Below are 24,447 nucleotides of genomic sequence, written 5' to 3'. Positions count from 1 at the left end.
AGGCCACTGGGTCAACAATTACCTACCATTTTATTCTCTGACTTGGGGCATGAATCTTTCTGTTTATATATGTCTTGGCTAACAGCTGTGATGCTGGCTTCTCTTACAGTTTAACACTTTTGAAAAAAAAATCCTAAAATTTAAAAAGCTTCCTTTTCTTACTGCTAATTTTTAAATTAGTTAAGTTCTGAATGCATCATTTGTAGCACTTCCTATAAATAAAGTTATGTATGCATGTTCTCTCTAAACTCTTTCAGTGACTTAAAACTTTCTTAGAATATTACCTCTGGGATGATATTTGCTTGGGATTTTTTTTAAACTAGAGCAAAAGTTGTGCAGCCATTATCCAGTTTGCAGAGTGTGGAAAAAACTACTTTTTTTAAATTAAAAAATTGTTTAGCAGACTTAGAACAACTCTAGCATCTCAACAGGAAGTTGCTGAAATTTGAAATTTCATAATGATGATAGTCTACAGGCAGTAAAACTCTTCATATACCAATGTTTATATCGACTCTGTTTACAAATGTATTCATCATGCTCTGATCCTGCAGTTGTTGGAGTGCAGGTGGACTCCTGTGCTTGTACAGAGTCCCATTAAAGGCAGTTGCAGGATTGGGGCTTTTATACACCACTTTTAAGTGTCCACAACTTTAAGAAGTGGGGGGGAATTAAGAACTGTGTCTAGCCATAGCAAACGTGACTTTGCCTGCTTATGCCTACACATTGCAACATGCAGGATATGCAAAGTTGCCTACAGTTCTGAGATCTCTTCATAACAATTTGACTGAGCCACTGTGAATTGAGAAGGGAATGTTATAGTGAACTGGAAGTTCTTAAGAATGCTGAAAACTAAACTTTTTGGAAAACGTTTTAAGGAGGAAGGGTGGACTCGTGGCTAAAACAGTGGATTGTGACTTAAGAGGTATGGGTTCAGTCCCAGTTCTGCTCTAGACTTCAGTTGTTACCTTCTTATATTGCTTTCCTTCAGAGGAAAAGAGGTACTCAGAGGGGCTGTATAAATAGCTGGACTCAGGAATCTTGACCAAATATTCAAACTTGTGTGCACCTGTGCCTAACTATGGATTTCAAATCCTACTTTGAACATTTTGTTTCTAATGTGTGGAATGCTTGTGTAATGTTCTTGTTTAAGATTGATTTATAATTCAGCTCAGTAGACCAGTTTTACCTGATTAATATATAAATTTGCACGGTTCTCAAAACATTAGCTGAACTAGAATGAAAAACGAGTTGATTTAGATCAATTGAATAATGGAAGAAATATAAAATACATTTTTTTCAAAGGCATAGAGCGCAACCCTTTGTTTTTGTTCCACTTTCTGCCTTTAATATGACTAATATAGCTACTATTAATAGCGATCAGGTAACCCACACCAACATTGACACGTATACCAAGTTCAGGCACATATGAGATTAAATATTTCTGAGATGGAAATTCTGAATTTTAAATAGAACACAAGGCTGAAGTAAGTGGCAAATGGCCTGTGGGATATAAACAAACCTAAATTACATTTGCTTGCCAAGTAGTGATCATAGACAAAATACATGCATCGACTTGTCAGTATCAAACATGAGCATAGAATGGCTGGAACAAAGCAGGAAGATTCTCAAAGGAACAACTGGGTACACTTCTCACTAGGAGATTTTTTTTTAACATGATTTTAGAACTCTCTACAAAAGTATAAACAAGTGTGATGGGCGTACCAAAGAACCTGCAATGCCTTCATGTGGAAGACATTTGCAATATTGAATCCCGGGTTGAAATCCCAAATTAAAATTTCACTTTCATTTTGTCACCAGTTTTTCTAGCTTGTATGGAATGATCATCTGTTGTGCTAAAATGTTTTTCTTTCATCATGGTCATGGCGCTTCTGTTTTTTTGACTTGTAGAACACAACTGAATCTGCAGGAGCAGCTGAGACCTTGGCCGATGTACCTGAACATGTGCTTAAAGGACTTCCTGAGGAAGTGAGGCTTTTCCCATCTGCTGTTGACAAGACACGGCTTGGTAAGTGCTGTAACTGTGAAGAGATAAAGGAGAAATTAGAGAACAAAAATACCGCATTCTGGCAGCTATAGAAAGTGAAGCATTAAAGTAACAAAGAAATGGTGCAGTCAGCGTGAGTTTCCCCATTCCTCAAAGAAAAAAACAAACGGGAAGGAAACTAAAATGGGGTGGGAAGTTAAAATAAAACAAAGCTTGAATTATGAAAATGCTTGTTAAAGACAAATATTGCAATTGTGTAGCAATGAGATTTTGAGTTTGTAGTGGAAAAAAGCCTTTTTTTATGCTTGCTTGTTCTCCTGCATCGTGCATTTTTATCAGATCAGAAGTGACGTTTAATAGGTATCTAGTGTTCCACCAGTTAAACTTGCGCTGGAAAATTCTTCATAATCTAGAGTTATGATTTTCCTCTCTGTTGCTTGTGAGTCCTTCTCCACAGTCTCCCTATTGGACACTTTCTACTTGTACCACTGGTTTTTACATAGGAACTCAGATAAGTTTTTCACTTTTATTGTAACAACTTGGTTCCCAGATGGAGAGTAAAAGCAGACTTCTGTTGAGCTTATGATGAATGATCCACAGTGACCTGGCTAGCAAGGTCTCAGTGAGAATGATCTGTCACTGCATTTCTTCCACAGACCATGCTTGTCTGCACTGAATTGAACATCAGAATATGAATTGGAGTTAAATTTGAGCTTTTTGCTTCTTAGCTTTATTAAGAAATACTGTTACATCACTAGGCTGAATCTCCTTCACTCACTGCTCGTTTACCTGCTCCACAGCTTAATTTTTTGCTGGTAGTTCTGTGCAGTCATCTTGCAGTTTCCATTCAGATCCCTTTCTTGCTCTCTGATGATCACAATCACAGCTCTTTGACTTCAGCCTGCAAGGAGGGATTCACTGCAGACCTGGAAAATACCACACAAGACTGGCTTCCTTATAAGTAGGGGCATAGCGAGCAGATCGAGGGACGTGATCGTCCCCCTCTATTCAACATTGGTGAGGCCTCATCTGGAGTACTGTGTCCAGTTTTGGGCCCCACACTTCAAGAAGGATGTGGATAAATTGGAGAGAGTTCAGCGGAGGGCAACAAAAATGATTAGGGAACACATGAGTTATGAGGAGAGGCTGAGGGAGCTGGGATTGTTTAGCCTGCAGAAGAGAAGAAGGAGGGGGGATTTGATAGCTGCTTTCAACTACCTGAAAGGGGGTTCCAAAGAGGATGGCTCTAGACTGTTCTCAATGGTAGCAGATGACAGAATGAGGAGTAATGGTCTCAAGTTGCAGTGGGGGAGGTTTAGATTGGATATTAGGAAAAACTTTTTCACTAAGAGGGTGGTGAAACACTGGAATGCGTTACCTAGGGAGGTGGTAGAATCTCCTTCCTTAGAGGTTTTTAAGGTCAGGCTTGACAAAGCCCTGGCTGGGATGATTTAACTGGGAATTGGTCCTGCTTTGAGCAGGGGGTTGGACTAGATGACCTTCTGGGGTCCCTTCCAACCCTGATATTCTATGATTCCTTGCCACAGATATTTTCCATGATATGGCATAAAACATGCAGTCTCCTTGGATATTCAGCAGCTGGTAGAGTACAATGGAGAAGTGTTTTGAGAGAGGGCAAATTTGATAGTAGAAATACTTCACCGTGCAGTTGCACTAATGCCTTTCAAAGAGGTAAAGTTTCCATTATTAGCTTTGATGGAGCTTGTTCTATAGGGTAGGGAATTTGTGCAGAAAGCTAGCAGCTTGAGAGAGAATTTGAAATGTAATTGGAAATGAAAGACTTCTGTACCAATTAGATTGTAAGCTGTTTGGATCAGAGACAGCGCTTTCCAATAGGACCCTGATCCTAATAGAGGCTACGAAGTACAGCAGTACAAATAATAAATAATGCTTTGGACTGATTAAGTGACCTGTTGATCTTTAAAGTACAAGAGGACTTTTTATGATAACCTGCTAATAGAAAAATATTAGAATCCATTTTGAAGACTCTTGCTTTTCCAATCTGAGACAAGGAAATACATTGCTGAAAATATAAACAAGGTCTAATTAGAAATGTCATGCCTTGAGTTGTGTTAGATGTAGGGGGAAAAAACATAGAAACTTTCATTGGTTATGAAGGTTATATAAGTGTTCACTGAAAATGAAAAGTTTGGTAAAAGTATTTTTAAAGCAAGTATTAAATTGTCAATGAAATCAAAATGTTTTATCTTTGTAGACCAACAGATATGTACCTACCAGAGGTTAATTGTCTGTGCATGGAGCTTGTCTTTTAATTCTAGTGAAGGATGGATGGTTTTAAGAATTAAAGTTGCGTGAAACACATAAGTTTTGTGTGTCCATATATAATTAATTTTCTTATTATAAAACATGAACCTTTACTTACAATTTGACAGCTTTTCAGAGTAAGATGTTTTGAAAAGATCAAAGTTCTGTTAAGGTTTGTGGATAATAAGTTAAGGGCCGAACATGTAGATTTTGAACAAATCTTAATTAAATTTTCTCTTTAGATATACTATTAAATACCACCTAAGAACTTCTGTATGCATTTCATTTGCCTTTCTTCTATTATTGTATGTAAAGCAGGTGAAAATGCATTTTTCCTACAACTGTCCTCCAATAACTTCATAAGTTGTTCTTGAACAAGTTAAACAACCCTACATAGTAGCTGACATATGGGTCTTTACTAACTATATTAAAAAAAAAAAAAAAGACACCAAGATAATATAGTGAGGCAGCAGTTCTCAACCAGGGGTTCAGGGCCCCCTAGGGGGCCTTGAGCAGGTTTCAGGGGGGCCACCAAGCAGGGCTAGCATTAAACTCGCTGGGGCCCAGGGCAGAAAGCCGAAGCCCCAGTCCCTGAGACCTGCCACCCAGGGCTGAAACTGAAGCCTGAGCAATGTAGCTTCGTGGGGGCCCCTATGGTATGGGGCCCCAGGTAATGCCCTGCTTGCTATCCCCTAATGCCAGAACTGGCTTTTATGTGCAGAAAACCAGTTATTGTGACACAGGTGGGCCATGGAGGTTTTATAGCATGTTGGGGGTGTGTGTGTGGGGGCAGGGGTGGGAGCACTCAAAGAAAAAGTTTGAGAACCTCTGTAGTAAGGTATTGTGAATATGATCAGATAAACAGGAGGGATTGGAGAGATCACCTTTACCTTACTGTATAAAGATTGGGATAATGGATACAAGATAAAACGGGAAAATGCCTGATTTCAGTATATGGTACTAAATAGAGAGTTATCTTCCTTTCCCTTTTGTCAGTTGTACATTAAAAAACGGGGATAAATTATTGTAGTGTAATTCCAAAGTTCATTCCACTGATGTCAGTGTAGTTGCTTTAGATTTTCACTGGTGTAATTGTATGCAGAATTTGACTTTATATCTATAACAAAGATAGCATTTGGTTTTTATTCTGAACTGGTCTGAGACAATGGAGGTTGTTGCAAGGGTGTGTGGGCTGTCTGTATATCATCAGCTGAATAGTGTGCTTAACTGAAACAGTGCAGAAAATGGTTTGACAAACCGTTTGTGTAGCTTTATAGAAACTTACCATAAAATCGTGCATACAGCAGTATGGGGATTCAATGCTTTTACCTGATGACGTGATACGAAGGATTCAGAACAAAATTTTTCAGATAAGTACTATTTTTCATTGTTCTGAAATAGATTCTGCAATTCTGCCTACATTACAAATTCTGTTGCTTTAATGAGATAGAGATGATATCATGCTGGGAGGGTGGGGTTCAGAATATCGCCTCTTTTGCTTCATTTCCTTCATAAGACCACCTCTTGTCCTCTTCACCATCCCAACAGTTGATCAGTTAGGACATTCCAGCTAGTAGTCTCCAGATTTGAACTCTGGTCAGGTAGAGATGCTGTTCTCATTTGTAAGTAAGGAAACTGGTCTGTAATTCTCTTGCCATTTCTTTGGTTCAGCAAATATGGAGTTTATTCATCTGTAAGGTCTATAAATTTACTCAAGTCTTTCATGGGTAAGTTTCTTTTCTGGGCTCATAGTTGGCTTTGTAAGTTGACTTTGAGTAAATTTTTATTTCTTTTGTATTCTTTTGGTATTGCAAATGCTCCCTGAAAATAGTTGCATGTATTTTGATAATTTATGAAATTTGAAATGTTTAAGAAAGCTATTTGTCAGAAATAAAGTAGACTAATTACAGTTACTGATTTAACTCTCCAGGTGTCTGGGCAACAAAGTCAATTTTAAAAGGCAAAAAATTCGGACCATTTGTTGGTGACAAGAAAAAAAGATCCCAAGTTAAGAGCAATGTTTACATGTGGGAGGTAAGAAACAGCTGGTAAAGGAAGTAGCCAGCTATAGTTAAGTGATTATTTTCTATTTGACATTTAATTTTTTCCCAGACGTTATAGATATTGATCATTGTGTATGATTATTTAAATCAGAACTATTTCCTTTTCAGAAAATATAGTTAGTTGAAACTACAGATCAGACTGTGCAATTGTTTTGAATTACACAGCTAAAACCCTGCCATTGTCATTGATAAAATATTAAGTAGATGTTTTGTAAAGCAATATGAAGTATGTTAAGCACTGCTACTTGGCCCCAACTTCCTGCAGACATGGTCTTTTGCTGATCAGGCTTGGCTTCAGATGGCTTGATCCTGCAAGGTATTGCACTTCTTCACGAGAGCTGAGTACCCTCAACTCTCACTGAAGTCAGTGGAAGTGAAAGGAGCTTCGCATCTCTCAGGAGGGGTTTGGCACCTCACATGATTTCTCTTACAGCATAAAACATTTACTTGCAATTTTCAGGAAAACTCAACTACTGAAGTACCATCTGTGCAGCTCCATTTTGACATTTGTCAAAGCAGTATGATCAGACTTGTTTTGAAATTATATAAATGCGTAAAAAGGAGGAAGCACTTGTCACTGTAAATAAAATAGCATAACTACAAAATCCTATTATTTTAGACAAATCAGTATTTTTAAAATGTATATTTGACATTTAACACTTTTCTCCAAGTAAATGCAGCATATGCAGCTTAAATGGGATAAAGCTGTGTTACGTTATTTTTTTGCTGCTCCATTTATTCTAATATTTCTAATATCTGTAAATTTGAAATCTGTTTTAGAACTGCAGAACGGCTTTTTTGTCAAAAACAAATAGCGAAATCCAGCATAGTCTTGCAGCCTGAAGGAAGAATATCACAAAATACTCCAGTCTTGTAAAAATCAGAATACCTTGATTCAATGTGTTTAAACTGTATATCTGTTCCTTTGATAATAAATTATACTGGTGCACAAATGCTGTGCTATGGAAGAATACCTATGGATAAAAACATCATAGAATGCTTTACAGACCATTAGTCTGAGTAGCAATTTACACCGTAAGAATAGACATACTGGGTCAGACCAATGGTCCATCTAGCCCAGTATCCCATCTTTTAACAGTGGCTAATGCCAGATATTTCAGAGGGAATGAACTGAACAGGGAAATTGAGTGATCCATCCCTTGTTGTGCAATCCTACCTTGGCAGTCAGAGGCTAAGGGACATCAAGAGTATGGGGTTGTGTCCCTAACCGTCTTGGCTAACAGCCATTGATGTACCTATCCTCCATGAGCTTATCTAAGGATTTCATTTTTGATTCCTGTTAGTTTGGACCTTCACAACATCCCCTGGTAATGAGAAATAATGTTTATCATTGTACAAAAAAGAATTAATTTGAACACTATGTAACTTAAAGCACAGACCTCAGACGTGTGTGGCTGTCTTCGTGTAATGTATCACATAGTACTTTCAGAAGAACTCAGATATTTGTACAACAGGATGTAGAGGAATTTAAAGAATTCCAAATTTTAAATCATCTTTCATTTGAAGATAATGTAGCAGTGTATAGAATATTTAGAGTGCACATTTCTGTGCTCGTTTGTTTCACCATTTTGGGTAAATGTGACTAAAAGCTATCTTCATTTCAAATCCCTCTGTCTTCATGAAGGTGATAATTTAGGGACTTGTAATAGATCTATTAATAGATAGTAGGAAGTAATACGATCATTGAAAGGTGTGGATGGGTCCATGGGAGGCATTAAAAGTATATTTGTTGGAGAAAAGCTACCTTGAAATTTTAGACTAGTGGGCAAACTGGAAAGTAGGAACAGCAATTTTAAAGTATAATATGCAGTTGTAATCTCTCAATAGTAACGCTGAGAATTTATTAAACAATGAACAATAGAAATCCATGCTAAAAGTAAACCTAGGCTCTGAAAAGAGATTTTTCTGTTTAGTAATTTGGTGACTGTACAAAGGATTAAAATACAATATGGAAATCTGTAATCTTCCCCAGAGTCTCAAGGTAAGAGGTAGATCTACAACATGAATACCTTCTGTAGGAAACTTAGTGGTGGGAAATTACCAGATAGGCACTGTAGCTCCATTAAAAGCCATTCTGTTTGCTATAACAGTCTTACATACTAAAATTATTTTAGGGGACACTTTGGTTTGTTCGTTTTTCAAGTAGTTCATAACTATTCAAGTCTGAGTTTCATTTTGGCAAGAAGACCGAGTTAAGACTGCTGTAGAGGGAAAGGGTAAGAAACAGTTCATTGTACTGCCCTAAAGAGTTTATAAACTGGTTAGACTGCAACGCGTGGGTGTTACAAACAAACTGAAAGAGTTGAGGGGAGGCTGGGTAACAGTGATAGTAACACATTATTTAATAGACATGCTATGTGCACATTTTACAGATTTCAAGAAACAGATTTTAATGATATCTGTTGGCCACCTGCCAACAGTAATCCCTGTTGGCCACCTGCCTAATAAAATAAAACAAACTATGAAGCACTGTGTACACACACACACACACACACACACATCAAGCTAGTTGTTGAACCCTGGCACAGAAATGGACCTAGAATGGTAATTTCCCATAAAAGCAAACTAACAGCCAGTAAAATAAGAATCAAAATAATTCAAGCAGAATGCCTGATAAGCCATCAAGTGCCTCTAGACATTACAAGAGGATACTACAATGCAGTGCATCTCAGGCTTAGATCTAGTACAAGTACATATAACAAGATGAAATCAGTCAGGTAAATTATTTACCTCAGCTGCACGTTTTTTTTCTCTGTAGTGCATAGTGAAAGTTCATACAGCAAAAACCTCTTACACCAAGTAAATTACCAATTCTATTTGACAATTACATCTTGTATTAATTTGATGTTTCTGAACCACTTGTTGTAAAGTGATCTGCTTTGCAATGCAGGTAATAAAAGGGTTGAGGGGTCAGTTACAGCTTGCTTTAGTACTGGTTTAGCAGTTGAAAAATGTAGGCTGAAAAGAGATTTGTAATCTGCAGCAGTTCGCCCCCAGACTCATATTTACCAACTCTCTCACATCTGAAAACCATTTTAGCATCTTAACTCGAACAAGGTAAATTGTGAAAGAGGGTGCTGCTCAGTAGTGGATCTTTAAGAAAGAAACTAAAGTAGTCTGGAGAAAGGGTGAGACCCTTGAAGTCAGTATCTCCACCTAGTTAATAATTAGCAAACTTCAGGTGAAGTGGGCATTTCTGAATCAGCTCTGTATGGTATAGTTCTGTGTTTGTATGCTCAGAGCCTGGTTGAAGAAAGATTGTACATGTTTTCCTTTCCTGGAGGAGAAGGCAGCTAAAAGGAGTGTGGTGGCATTACTAGAAAACCCATGGAAGAACAGCTATCTGCTGATGAGCCCAGAATTTGAGGCATGTTGTGCCAAGCCATCTAGATCCTGTCCAGCAGGAATTATGTTTAGTCACAGCATCCTAGAGAGTTGCCAACGCTGTTTCCTTGCCCACTGTGGACAAGACTTAAAGTCAGCACAGTGAAGACTTGTTGAAATAATAAGTAATCTAGTTAGTTTGGCCATGCATTCCATATCTGCTAGGTCTTCCATTCTGGGATTGCACTCCCTAACAATGTTACATTGTGCTGCTCTTTCATTTCAACTACTCAGACTGTTTTTATAGTCCTGATCTGTGGAAGAGTTTACTTTCACAGATGTAAGGATTTGGTGAACTTACAAGCACACTCGTAGAAATCAGCTGATGAAATCTGAACACTTAACAAGGACAATGTTCACTCTTTTTCTATCTGTGGTATAATGAGAAGACTAACAAATGTGCAGAAATTTGTGGCAGATTCTGCTGGGATTTTACCCTCAGTCAACAAGTTTGTTCCAAACCAGCATGGTGTGGGCACCACAGAACTAATAAACTTTAGTAAATGGTCCCTGTTTTAATGAACTTTAGAGGTATACTTTCAAATGAAGATATGTAAAATATGGGGGAGGAACAAAAATGTATACTTCAAGTGTATCTGAACTAAACCTCAGAAATAATTCAAATGATGCAACATCATGCAGCAAAATGGAAGACTCAGGATGAAGTCTGGCTTTGGGTTTATCACTCAAGGTTTTGCAAAGATACTAGTTGACGCTTCAGCGTAAGCCAAAAGTCATAGAATCATAGAATATCAGGGTTGGAAGGGACCTCAGGAGGTCATCTAGTCCAACCCCCTGCTCAAAGCAGGACTGATCCCCGACTAAATCATCCCAGCCAGGGCTTTGTCAAGCCTGACCTTAAAAACTTCTGGGAAGGAGATTCCACCACCTCCCTAGGTAACACATTCCAGTGTTTCACCACCCTTGTAGTGAAAAAGTTTTTCCTAATATCCAACCTAAACCTGCCCCACTGCAACTTGAGACCATTACTCCTCGTTCTGTCATCTGCTACCACTGAGAACAGTCTAGAGCCGTCCTCTTTGGAACCCCCTTTCAGGTAGTTGAAAGCAGCTATCAAATCCCCCCTCATTCTTCTCTTCTGCAGGCTAAACAATCCCAGCTCCCTCAGCCTCTCCTCATAACTCATGTGTTCCAGTCCCCTAATCATTTTTGTTGCCCTTCGCTGGACTCTCTCCAATTTATCCACATCCTTCTTGAAGTGTGGGGCCCAAAACTGGACACAGTACTCCAGATGAGGCCTCACCAATGTCGAATAGAGGGGAACGATCACGTCCCTCGATCTGCTTGCTATGCCCCTACTTATACATCCCAAAATGCCATTGGCCTTCTTGGCAACAAGGGCACACTGCTGACTCATATCCAGCTTCTCGTCCACTGTCACCCCTAGGTCCTTTTCCGCAGAACTGCTGCCTAGCCATTCGGTCCCTAGTCTGTAGCTGTGCATTGGGTTCTTCCGTCCTAAGTGCAGGACCCTGCACTTATCCTTATTGAACCTCATCAGATTCCTTTTGGCCCAATCTTCCAATTGGTCTAGGTCCTTCTGTATCCTATCCTTCCCCTCCAGCGTATCTACCACTCCTCCCAGTTTAGTATCATCTGCAAATTTGCTGAGAGTGCAATCCACACCATCCTCCAGATCATTTATGAAGATATTGAATAAAACCGGCCCCAGGACCGACCCTTGGGGCACTCCACTTGATACCGGCTGCCAACTAGACATGGAGCCATTGATCACTACCCGTTGAGCCCGACAATCTAGCCAGCTTTCTACCCACCTTATAGTGCATTCATCCAGCCCATACTTCCTTAACTTGCTGACAAGAATACTATGGGAGACCGTGTCAAAAGCTTTGCTAAAGTCAAGAAACAATACATCCACTGCTTTCCCTTCATCCACAGAACCAGTAATCTCATCGTAAAAGGCGATTAGATTAGTCAGGCATGACCTTCCCTTGGTGAATCCATGCTGGCTGTTCCTGATCACTTTCCTTTCATGCAAGTGCTTCAGGATTGATTCTTTGAGGACCTGCTCCATGATTTTTCCAGGGATTGAGGTGAGGCTGACTGGCCTGTAGTTCCCAGGATCTTCCTTCTTCCCTTTTTTAAAGATTGGCACTACATTAGCCTTTTTCCAGTCATCCGGGACTTCCCCGGTTCGCCACGAGTTTTCAAAGATAATGGCCAGTGGCTCTGCAATCACAGCCGCCAATTCCTTCAGCACTCTCGGATGCAACTCGTCCGGCCCCATGGACTTGTGCACGTCCAGCTTTTCTAAATAGTCCCTAACCGCCTCTATCTCCACAGAGGGCTGGCCATCTCTTCCGCATTTTGTGATGCCCAGCGCAGCAGTCTGGGATAGCAGTCTGTTCACTGTGTAGCTTCCCCCTAGCCAAAGTATATTTGAAGCTGAAGAAAAGATGCCATATTGAAAATTTTAGAAATGTAGAAAGAGGATTGGCTCATTACTTACAATTTTTCACCCAATTTTTTTTTTTACCCCATCCACATCTTCCACTGTCTGTCTGTCTTGCTGACCTTATGTCTTTTACACGCTATATAGCCTTTGGAGCCAAGTCTGTCGCTTATTTATATACTTGTGCAGTGCTTAGCCTAATGGTGCCCTGATGTGGCAGAGACCTATAGGTGCTGCTGCAGTATACATAACTACCAGATAACACCTCATCATTCTTGCTAAATATATGGACAAACGAGTAGTTCTTACAATTCAGTTTACACTAAAACAATGCCATTTTCAAAAAAGCAGGTTTCAGTGAGCAGGTCTATGCTGTAGATAGGGCCCAGGTCATTTGTTTTATTTAAATGAAGACTAGACATTCCCTGGCTTTAACAAAAGGAAAACATTTTAACAAAGTTATGCCCCATTTCCAGGGGCAGCACAACTCTCGCCTCTGAAAAGGGGTTATTTTAAAATGCTCTTTGAATAGCAGAGTGGCATGGGCCTTGCACAGCACAGGTGCAGGCACTTTTGCCATTGTCATCTGACCCTATGCCTGGTAGACAATAGCACTTGCACTGTTGCTAGTATTGGGGGGAACTGTGCTGTGCTAAACGGTGCAAAATGCCAGGGCCGAAGAGAGCTTGGGGGTGGAGAAAAGACGTGTTACAATTCCTAAATAGACTGGAGAGGAGTAGAAGCAAATAGTAAATTTAAACAAACTTCCAGAATCTGTCTGTACTTCTCCTTTCTTTTTCTATTCGTAGCAGGTGTGTGTAAATCTTTCCCCCGAAATTTCTATGTGAGCAGCCCCGTACTTGTACTCTACAATCCACTATATGTATCGAGGTAGGAAAAACAATTTTAAATAAAGATGTCTCCAGCTGCAAAAAGTGATTATTGCTGTGGTTTGGAAAGAATGTATGACAACTCATGATACCCTTATAGACATCTATCTTTGATTCAAATAGTAAATGTGGTAGGCATATATCTTGTCTTAAAAGCAAAGAGGATTTATATGTTGGCTGAAAACAGATCACTTGTCAGGGAACTGATTTTATTGCAAGCTGTCTTGATTAGTTAAAGATAATTAAATGGAGTACAACCCACCTGAAAACAATTTATACAGGATCTTGGAATATCAAACATTTCAAACCTGTAGCTGGATAAATTTTATAAAAACACTAAAGATCGCCTTCACACGGTAAAATGGTACTTTATCCACTGAAACAGATAAAAAGTAAATTATTTTAACTTCCAACTTTTCTGATGTTTACTTTTTTCAATCCATCAAATGGGGACAATAAAAGTTAATGCATAATGTAACGTTTAGTATACTTATTTAATCATTTAAAGAATTATTCCTTGAAGACTTGCCAAATTGATATAGTTAAATCGTTTTGTTAATTAACTTTAAATTTCTTAAAACAGTGTACCTTTAATTACTAATGTAGGTTTAATTTAAAACATTATGAACAGTACAATTTTATTCAGTTTATTTTAATTGCAAGTATTAGGATTTGTCTACACATGAAAGTAAATCCGGAATAAAGTGGAATGAGAATTTAAAGTAGATTAACATTTTCTGATGAATGCCATGTTCGTTTTAAGAACACTTTCACAGCAGATTTGACAAAACACAAAGAGGGCACCAATGTAAGATTTATAAAAATTGCTACAGCACTCAACCCAAGGTTTAAGAATCTGAAGTGCTGTGCAAAATTTGAGAGGGACGAGGTGTGAAGCACGCTTTCAGAAGTCTTAAAGAGCAACACTCTGATACAGAAACTACAGAATCTGAACCACCAAAAAAGAAAATCAACCTTCTGCCTCTTGCATCTGACTCAGATGATGAAAATGAATATGCATCGGTCCGCTCTGCTTTGGATTGTTATCGAGCAGCACCCGTCATCAGCATGAACACATGTCCTCTGGAATGGTGGTTGAAGCATGAAGAGACACATGAATCTTTAGCACATCTGGCACGTAAATATCTTGTGACACTGACTACAACAGTGCCATGCGAATGTCTGTTCTCACTTTCAGGTGACATTGTAAACAAGAAGCAGGCAGCATTATCTCATACAAATTGTAACCAAACTTGTTTCTCTGAGCAATTGGCTGAACAAGAGGTAGGACTGAGTGGACTTTAATCTCTAAAGATTTACATTGTTTTATTTTTGAATGCAGTTATTTTTTGTATATAGTTCTACATTTGTAAGTTCAATTTTCATGATAAAGAGATTGCGCTACAGTACTTGTAATGGGGGGATTGAAAAATACTATTTTTGTATTTTACAGTGCAAATATTTGTAATCAAAATACAAAGTGAGCACTGTATATTTTGTATTGTGTTGTAATTGAAATCAATGTAATTGAAAATGCAGAAAACATCCAAAAATATCCTTTTTAAAAGGTATTCTATTAACAGTGCGATTAATTTTTTTAATCATTTGACAGCCCTAATATTAATGCAACATAGATACATTCAACACTGAAGTATTTCACCAGTGGAATCACAGAACTGTTATAGGAAGAAAAGATGAGCACATTAGGTCAAATTGTAATGTACAATTCATTGCCAAAATAATAATGCACACAGCGATTACATAACCCTTTTGCAACTTTGTCAAATTAATTTTGATCTCTTAATTTCACAGTGAGAAATAGTTTTCTCTTCCTAGGGCAAGAGGTTCTTTTTACTTACACGCGTGCGTGCGCACACACTCTCACTCACTCTTTACCTACTTGTTGTTCTCTTGTCTACTCCACTTCTAGAGAAAGAGGGAAATCTAACAAACTACTTCAAACATTGATAATATAAAAGAACCAGTTACTGTATTAGCATGTAAGGATATACATAGACCTCAATCAGACATCCCAGTGCCGAGCATCTGCAAAGTACTGAAACAACATTTTCTGGATTAATATTTGGCTGGGAGGACACAATCAGTAATTTGAATTTTAAAGGTTCATTTGGTTGTGTTCTGACTGCCAGCACTGGCCCAGGTGGGGCTATTTCAGAGTTCACAGTTATGTAATATGCTAAAAAGTCATATTTCCCAGTTTGACTTCCCATACTTTTGCATCCACAGAACTGCAGGTACCTTATATAGCACATATTCTAGCAACTCACTGTAGGCACAGTCACAGAGAGTGTTAAGTGCTATAATATACGTCTCCAGTTACTTGCAAGCGCAATATCAGAGGAAAATATGCCAACTCAATCAAGTTACTAGTTCTTTGTCTGCAGTGCACCAAGCACTGTAACCTGAAGTAAACAGTATGCTCTGCATTTGAGAGGACTTACAAGTTTATAATTCTTTCTGACCTTTCCTAAGCCAATAGCTTCAAATAACTTGAAAGTGAATTCCTGGACCCACTGAAATCAATGAGATTTTTGCCATTAATTTTAGTGGGGCCAGAATTTCATCCCCTGTGTTTTAGGATTAATATGCCATTAATATTTAAGAGCCATTTAGTATAAACATCTCCCCACCCCTCAAAAATCAGTCAAATTCTATACAGGCTGAGGGAAAATGCGTGTACATTTCAGTTTTCCACACTCCCAGGGGTGAGGGGTGTTACCTGGTTTGGCAAATTTCAGTAAAATATTTAGTTTGTACCATTCTCATAAATCTTTTCATCAAGAAATGCCTTTCTGTCATAAATTATTGAAATTATTCCTGTGTATTTAAGCATCTATATTTAAGGCTAATTCGGTTGCCCATGAGTAACTCATTCTTTTTTATTTCTAAGGTATATTACCCAAACTTGGGATGGATGTGTGTTGATGCAACTGATCCAAGGAAAGGAAATTGGCTGCGATATGTGAACTGGGCTCTTTCAGGAAAGGAGCAAAATCTATTCCCTTTGGAGATCAACAGGACCATTTACTACAAAACCTTAAAGGTAGCACTGTCCATTTGTGAAGTGTCGATGACTTTTTGGTATCCATTTCTTCCTTTTTCTTCAAGAACCTGTTTTATTTTTGTACTTTCTGTGATGGATTTGGGCCCTTTGGGGTGTCACCTGATGTGCTGGGGTGCCACTGAGTCAGCCTATTCTGCCAGCCTGGGTGCCCTTTACCTGGCTTTGCTGAGGTAGGCTCACAAGCCTCTTCCAACCAAGCACACAGGCAGGGCCACACCCAGCTGCACAGAGACAGAGATCAGCTCTGGAAAGATTCAGCCTTAGGGCTTGTTCCAACACTCTGGTGCCCACCCCTTTTAAGAGGTACAAACCCAGAGGCTTTATGAAATTCACTCCCTTCCTCAATGTGGAGGGAGATATGCACAACTTCTTGCCGCCCCGCCCCCTGCCATCTCTCCTGTTAGGAATTACAAAAATTGTGTTATATTATAAACAAGAAATAAGTTTATTAACTACAAAAGGGTGAATTTCAAGTGAATACAAGAGAAAACAGACAGAACAAAGCAGATTATTGAGCAAATAAACCAAAATACGCAAGCTAGGCTCAATATACTTAAGAAACAGGTTAAAAAATGTAAGTTCTCACCCTAAATGTTGTTTTAGGCAGGTTGCGAAGTTTCTGTGGTTCAGAGTTCCAATTACATTCCTTTTCAGACTGGACCCTTGTCTCAGTCTGGACTCTCCCCTTGCCTTCCTTTGAGGTAGCTGTAGCAGTCTTTCTTCTTTGGCAGACAGGCCATGGAGAGGAGTCGTCCCGTTTGCCTTCCTCCCACTCTTAAATAGGATTTACATAAGGCAGAAATCCTTTGTTTCCCAAACTTGTACCCCCCCACCCCCTTCCAGTGGAAAGTTCCAAGAAGTCCCCAGTAATGTTTAGTATCAGGTGACCAGACCACCTGACTCTGTAGTATCACAGCATCCATGAGTCATTGGTAGTATGGAGCAGTCCACAGGAAGGCCAAGCCTTTTCACGGTCCATTGTCCTTGCTGATGAGCCATCAACCCTGTCTGGCTTGTCCATTGTCGTACCTGAAGTGTTATCAGTGGACATCACCCAAAGCAGTATAGTTGAAATACTACTTTGTCAATATAGTCAATATTCCTTACTTCAGAGACAGAAATAATACAGGCATACAAATTGGATAATTGCATTCAGTAAATCATAACCTTTTCAATGTCATCTCACATGAGCCATCTTGCGTAAAGTACATCTGTTACATCATATTCATATCATATGCATATTTTCATAAAGAATATGGAATGAAACGTCACACTTCCGATCTTAGAAACCAAATTCTTGAACAGTGAGAAAATGTACTTGAAATGTCAGTTCTAGCCATCCAAGGTGTGTCTTCTCTGTGAATAAAATTGCAAGCCACTATTACAAACTGAGATATGTATGAACGCTCTATTTTGTATTTGGGCTTGTTAATGGTTTGATACAGCACAACTGTCAATACTGAGCTATAGCAAGTGACTACTGGTGATCAGCATTTCTCAATTCCTAGGCATGCTCAAGGCACACAAATCATTACTCAGCACAACCTGCCTGCTTGAGATGGATCCTTTCAGACAATAACAAGAAATACATAGTTCCTATTGGTCTTTTAATCTTTTAATAAAAGATGTAGGCAGGGTCTGTATTTTACTCTTCTCCATTTTTTCATTTCATAATGCATGACTTTTGACAACTCTCATATCCCCAACTTAAAAAAAAAGAGAGAAAAAAAAAGGCAGAGCCCTGATGGCTTACATATATTTTAAAGAAGTTGAAAATACTGTGACCACAGTTTCATGAGATACACTTTGTTTCTCTGATTAAGGGAAGGATTAATCTACTAGCAATGCGCGTTGATAGCATTGTTCCAAATAAAGGCAATATAGCTTCATGTTCACCTAATCTTGTCATCACTGTTCTCGTTTATCTAATATCTCATTTTAATATATGAAGTGTCCTTTGTCTATGGACTATATTCTGTTCATTCATGAGAATTGATTCAATGCTAGTGAGTCTTACTCTGCCAGTAGTCATCCCAACTTGTCCACATAGTCAGTAAGCAGCATTTCCCAAGCAAGGTGTCACAAACAACATAGATTGTACCGGCTATCAGTGTGGAAAACTGTCTCGGATCTGTGCTATCATACATGATCTGTGTGCTGTGATCAGTTTGAAAGCGTGATTGGAAGATCCACGAGAAAAATTGTAGCTGCTCTTGCATTTTCCTAGCTCCAAACTTCTCAGTCAACCTTGCCAAATATAGAAGGATTTTGCAAAAGAAATCAGCATCTTAACCGATGATGATGATGAGAATAATTAACCATTGGAACAATTTACCAAGGGTCCTGGTGGATTCTCCATCACTGATAATTTAAAATCAAGACTCGATTTTTTTCTAAAAGTTATCCTCCAGGAATTATTTTTGGGAAGTTCTGTGGCCTGTTGTTACACGGAGATCAGATTAGATTATCACAATGGTCTTTTCTGGTCTTGGAATCGATGAATCTATCCAGATTTTGAAAATTTGTTTGTGTTGCATTCTTGCAAATTTACTGCACAACAAGATCTGTTCATTGAGGGGAGAAAATATCTTGCAAAAAGACCACTGACAACATAGCCATTCTCCATCCACTGAGCAGGATTTTGTCAAAGATGTACTTAATGCAAATTTTAAATATAGATGTATGGTTTGCTTTTAGGACTTCCCAATAAATGGGAATAACAGATTATGATGTAAGGTTCAGTTTACATGGCTGCCTCCCTTACTGGCAAATTAATAAGTAAACCTACCTTGCCAGCTTTACAGTTGTTCCCAATCACATCTGAAAGCATTTGTTTCAACAGCTTTTGCTTTTCCTGTTCATATATCCTCTTGAGAAGTAGGACAAGGGGCAAACTCCAGTCTTCCTAATCTTAGTTTATACTAGAAGCTAAGCAGTTTTTAGTACTGTTACAACTGTCAACATTGGGTCAGTTTCCTAGTATAGATTAGGCTTTGGAGAGTCACTTAGCACAGATTTCGATGTACGCAAGTTAGTAATTTTCCTTGTAACTTTTTAAAGAATATTTGAATTAATCTGATTTTTGTTTTGTTTTGTTTGGTAATGAAGCTTGTCTGATCCACAACATTACAAGATCTAGTATTTTGCAGAATTTTATTAATTATCCAAAATGATTAAATCCATGGTAATTAGCCTGCACAATTATAAGAGCCAGATTCCCGAAGTTACATTACTGCAAAGAAAAGCAAGCAAATTTAGCTGCAGAAAGACTTTGAGAACATAGTCTCCTATAGAAAAGCATTTCTAACTTTTTGGAACCTTAGAGCCATATTACTGCACTAAATTATTTAAAACATATATTCAAAAAGTAATGTTACTTGTCTATCTCCTTGAATGCAAAGCTTGTTTTTCACATCATTTAGTGTGCCTGAAATTGCTTCCTTCTTAATGTGCCCTGATCTCTCTTAGGGTACAGTTCACCCCTACTCTGATGCATGACCATTTTTTTTTAAAGTAACGTAATAAATACGTAAAACAAGAACACGGAGCTGTATAATGTCCTTGATAAAATGCTCTTTAAAATTAATTCCCGTTCCTTTTTGTTTAATGTTTCCTCCCATGCTGTACCCCCTGTGTTCAGTTGTCATTCTTTTTAATGTCTGATTTAAATTGCAAGCTCTTGGGGGCAGGGACTTTTGTCCTCGTATCTAAAGTGGCAGGTACCACTGGTTCTATGAATTTATTCAGAGAGCTGAAATACTCTCAATGTTAGATGGTGTAGTCTTGCAGTTAACATGGGTTTTTGAACATTTGGAATGGTGCTGCTCTCCTCGTCTAGAAATTTTGCACAATATGTTTTTGTTTGTATATATTAACCTTTCACAACGATCATGCAGATTTTACTGGAGTAGGGACACAATTTACTCACTTGCCCCTTGTCACAACAATTGATGATAATTAATAAAACTAAGGAGATTCCTCTTGGAAGTAAAAAAAAAAGAAGAAGAAATCTACCCCACAAAAGAAGAATTTTGCAGTGATGGTGTGTACATAATGTCCTCTATTTTATTGTTTGGCATTCAAACTAGTACTGCATACCTAATTAAAATACTGCTCCCACCTAATTTTTTCCAAGTTTAAGTTTTTTCATGGCTTTGTGGATTTTTAGTCTGTGACTCAAAAAGCCTAATTTCAAAATATTGGAGCACTGTAATATTTTTGAAAACCTCTAGGCCAAGATAAGCAAAGTCTTGTCTGTCTGAGCATGTTTAGTAGAGTAGGGCCTCAGAGCTATGTAGATCTTTCATTTTCTTCCCATTCTCTGTTATTAACTAATAGCAAAATTGCTCATTTGGGACTTTGTTATATTGAAGGTCTAGGTTTGAATATTAAAGTGAGAAAAAATGAATAACGCTGCCACCCTTTACAAGGTGGTGCTTTCAAGTTAGGAGGACTTTTGTAGGCTGCTTGGTGTACGTCTTTCCAGTGCGCACATGTAACTGGGGGCAGTTCACCCCTACTATTTAAACTTTTAATTGGTTTCTAAATCAGTCATTAAAAAAAAAACTTACTATTTTTTAATGAAAGGCTTTGGTTTAAAGTTCACATTAAAGTTCTTGGAAAAAGTATGTTCACACAATACAGTACTTAGCACTTTGTCTTCAAATACTAACTAATAATTTGTTCAAATACTAACTAATAATTTTCACTGCAAATTATTCAATTAGAAGAAATTTTCTATATCGGCTTGATTAAAAAGATGTGACCAACTTCAGGTGAAATTAATTTGTTTATGGAAGATCCCATTCTATCAAGTTACAGTACTGTATAAATAAAATCAGTGTAAGTACAAGACACACATAATAGCTCAAAGACTTGATTTGTAGTGCCACAAATGTAAACCAAATAATGGAATTTGATATTTTCAGGTGTAAACACTGCACACAAGCACAAACACCTCCATCCAAAAAAAGTGCTTCATTATTATTATAGTAGCACCATGCAAGCCACTGTATAAACACATAATAAGAGATGTTCCTGTCCTGAAGAATTTACAACCTAATTAGACAAGATAGACAAATGCTGGAAAATGACTTATGTTGTTTCTCATCCTCCCAGTTCCAGAGTGCAAATCCAGAACTGTTAAAGAAACACAAAACAAATAAGTACACTTAGGTCACACTGTACAGTAAATGTACAACAGAAGGATTATTCTACAATTGATATGTATACCTATCTACAATTGATATGTATATAATACTTTGGGGGTGAAAGCAGTTTTGTTTTCATCTACTGCAGTGGTTTTCAACCTGTAGTCCGTGGATCTCTGGGAGTCCGCAGACTATTTCTAAGATATCCAAAGGGGTCCACACCTCAATTTGAAAATTTTTAGGGGTCTGCACATGAAAAAAGGTTGAAAACCACTGATCTAGTGCCTTCAGCTAAGAAGAGAGAACACCACAGGGTAGGCGGAATGTACCACAGACAATGCACCACAACCTTAACTCTGTCCCACTAAGGATGCCATACTTTACTTCATACTTTTACTAAACTGTTTCCTCCCAACACTACTACACTGAACATCCAATCTAATAGCTTTGGGAGAAGGTAGTTGGTAATGAGATGGGTTGTGTTGAGGGGGTCAGAATTCAGGTTTCAATGTGTGGTCCTTAGTGTTATGGTAGTTGTAGTAATGATTAAGGTTTGTGCCTCTGTGTGGAGGAATAGAGGTATGTATTGTTCAGTGGCTTAACTTTTCATTTCCTTGTTTTTATGTGTTGGTCATGTATGTTGTGTGTTGTAACCATTTACTGCTCTTATGAAGAACTTACAAACAACAAAGTTCTTTGTGTATTTATGTTCAACACATGACCTTCAAAGTTTGGAAGATCCTGTACATTATAATAACCAGCACTACCACTATAATGTACATATTATTGAATTATGCATTACCTTTAAGATACAATATTAATGTTTGTAACTTTTTAAAAATGTGGTTGTAGACAGAATTTAAGGGGGTGGCTCAGGTAGGTAAATTTTAGATTTTTGATATTTTTTTTACTGAAAACTCTTCCACGGGAAGGTTCTCTGTTTCTAGGTATAGTTGTATGCTTACTCTACATCAAAATCAAGTGATCGTGGATTTCCTCAAAGTAGAGCTGTTGCTTTAATTAGTATTGCTAACATAGGAGCTGTTCTATTGCACGAGCTTGGACTGAAGGGTTTGGAAGGACAGGGTCAGAAGACTTTATTTAGACATTGATTTAGCAACTCAAACACTACACTCAGCAAATTAAAAGGGAAAAACAACCAACCATGGAACTGAGAAGTTGCATGCTTAACACAGCACTGAATTCCCCCATTTCTCTTTGTTGTCAACCCATTCTAGTTTTAGATTGGAGCAGGACCCGGGCCTTCATTCTTGGTTGTATGGCACTATCACACTGACACTGTGCAAATAAATAATTTACCCAACACTTATTCCATCAGGACTCCCAAACTGCAAATGGAAACCAAAATCTTAGGCCTTGCTTATATTAAAAGTTACACTTGTTTAACCGTATTTTAAATCCGTTTAAACGTGTGTAAATTTCTCTGTAGACACAAATTGATTTAAACCTAGCATATATTGATTTAGGTTAATCTGGTTAGCATTGGCCTTATATTTTATGTATGTGAACATATCAAGTATAATGGTCAGTGCAATTTTACACTTGGATTCTCTGAAACAAACCTTTTCACTTTCCTTATTGTGAGGATTAATTGAAAAATGTTTATGCTTTGGAATTTAGCAAATCAGGAGAAAATGGCTCTGATAGTCAAATGATAAACACTTTTAACAACAAAGTATATAGTTTTAAAAAGTACTGTACATGTTTTCTTTTCCTAAAAATTATGCAATACTTAGTTAATATGGTATCCATTAGATAACACTTAATGTAAATATTATTGAAATATATCTAATTTATAAAGTAAAGTTAATCCCCTTATACCAAAAGCTTGAAACTTTCTATATTGTAACAGTATTTATGTCAGTAGACTTTTCCAGTAATGAATGCTAAGCTGTGCATGTCACATCTTGTAATGAAGAGGTTCTGTTTATAAGTACTCAAAACAAACTTAATTACCATTTTTTTCCAAACTAACTTTCAAAAACAGTAAGATGTAAAGAATTTTGGCTTGATCCAACTCCTATTGAAGTCAGTTTGGTGTAGGCCTTTTGTTCGCAAAAATTTCCACAGAACCATCATAACACATGAATCAGTTCAGCAGGATAGGGGACCATGAGTAACTCATAGGTTGGCAGTAGAGGAGAATAGGGAGCTCTGCATAAACAATGGTCTTTAGGAAAAATTTATGACATTTTTAATGCTATGAACTGACTTACATTTCCTTTGCAAAGAAAACTTCTAGATACCCGTAAAAAAAAAAAAAAAAAAGGTAAAATTGATTGTTTCTAGGTGTCCTTCCGTCCCCACACCCTCACCCCAAAGCACGAGGGATTGCACAAGCCCCAGAAGCTAGATCTGATCATGGTAAAGATGGTTATAATGTAGATGCCAGGAACCTTGCATCTCTTGAGTTCTTCCAGCATATGAGGGTAAAATAGGTTTGTTTTTTTTCCCTTCTTTGGCTCAGGTGAAACTTAAAATAAGAAGTTGAGATCCCCGTTGCTCTAACCTAATTACTTTAAAATTATAAACTATTTCTGGCACCATATTATTCTTCAGCCACTGAAAAGGGTAGTTGCAGTCACAAGGAAGAAAGGCATTTGTATCTAGGGCCAATGGATTTTATTCCCACACTTGAGTAGAATTGTTCCGAATGGAGAAATGTTTGGGAGATTATTTGAAAAATATTAGGTACAGAAGTATTTCCCCCTTTTACTCTGCTCAAGTTGGGAAAATCTTTAAGGGGATTCACTAAAAAGTGTATGATCCTGATGATGCTATTTAAGACCACATAAAATTACCTGTAAAATTATCAATTCTGGTTTTGAGCAGCATGGTAATGGCACTGGGACATCAGAGTAGTAATCGCAATGACCTGTGTTTAGTTCAATTTCTTGTTCCTTTCCTTTCCTTTTTTTCTTTTTGAGTTTCTGTGTTGCATAAAGACTTAGAAATAAGTATGGAATGGCACACAATTCTCTTATTATTGGGCTTAATTCAGGGGGACTCCAGAAACATGTAGTAATTGCCTTTCATTTTCCTCTCTTCCTCTTTCTCTGTCGTAAACTTTTCCAGTCAATGTATTCCTGAAATTAAGTTCCAAACTGT

The 24,447-nt window shown here is 37.9% G+C and overlaps 1 protein-coding gene across 2 annotated transcripts in view; it reads left to right on the top strand.

Annotated features, from left to right (window-relative positions):
- Positions 1-24,447, top strand: part of PRDM2 (PR/SET domain 2) — a 119,951-nt gene that overhangs the window by 27,807 nt on the left and 67,697 nt on the right. The window contains exons 4-6 of one of the 2 annotated variants that reach the window (XM_073317134.2): positions 1,909-2,026; positions 6,222-6,325; positions 15,995-16,147. In XM_073317134.2, coding sequence (XP_073173235.2) covers positions 1,909-2,026; positions 6,222-6,325; positions 15,995-16,147 — 375 coding nt within the window. The remainder of the gene's footprint in view (positions 1-1,908; positions 2,027-6,221; positions 6,326-15,994; positions 16,148-24,447) is intronic. The other variant, XM_078849341.1, reaches the window with a different exon arrangement.

Source organism: Lepidochelys kempii, chromosome 18, assembly GCF_965140285.1.
Source record: "Lepidochelys kempii isolate rLepKem1 chromosome 18, rLepKem1.hap1, whole genome shotgun sequence".
NCBI classification, from domain to species: Eukaryota; Metazoa; Chordata; order Testudines; family Cheloniidae; genus Lepidochelys; species Lepidochelys kempii.
The sequence above is the reverse complement of the archived record's forward strand: the minus strand, read 5'-3'. Positions and strand labels throughout refer to the sequence as shown.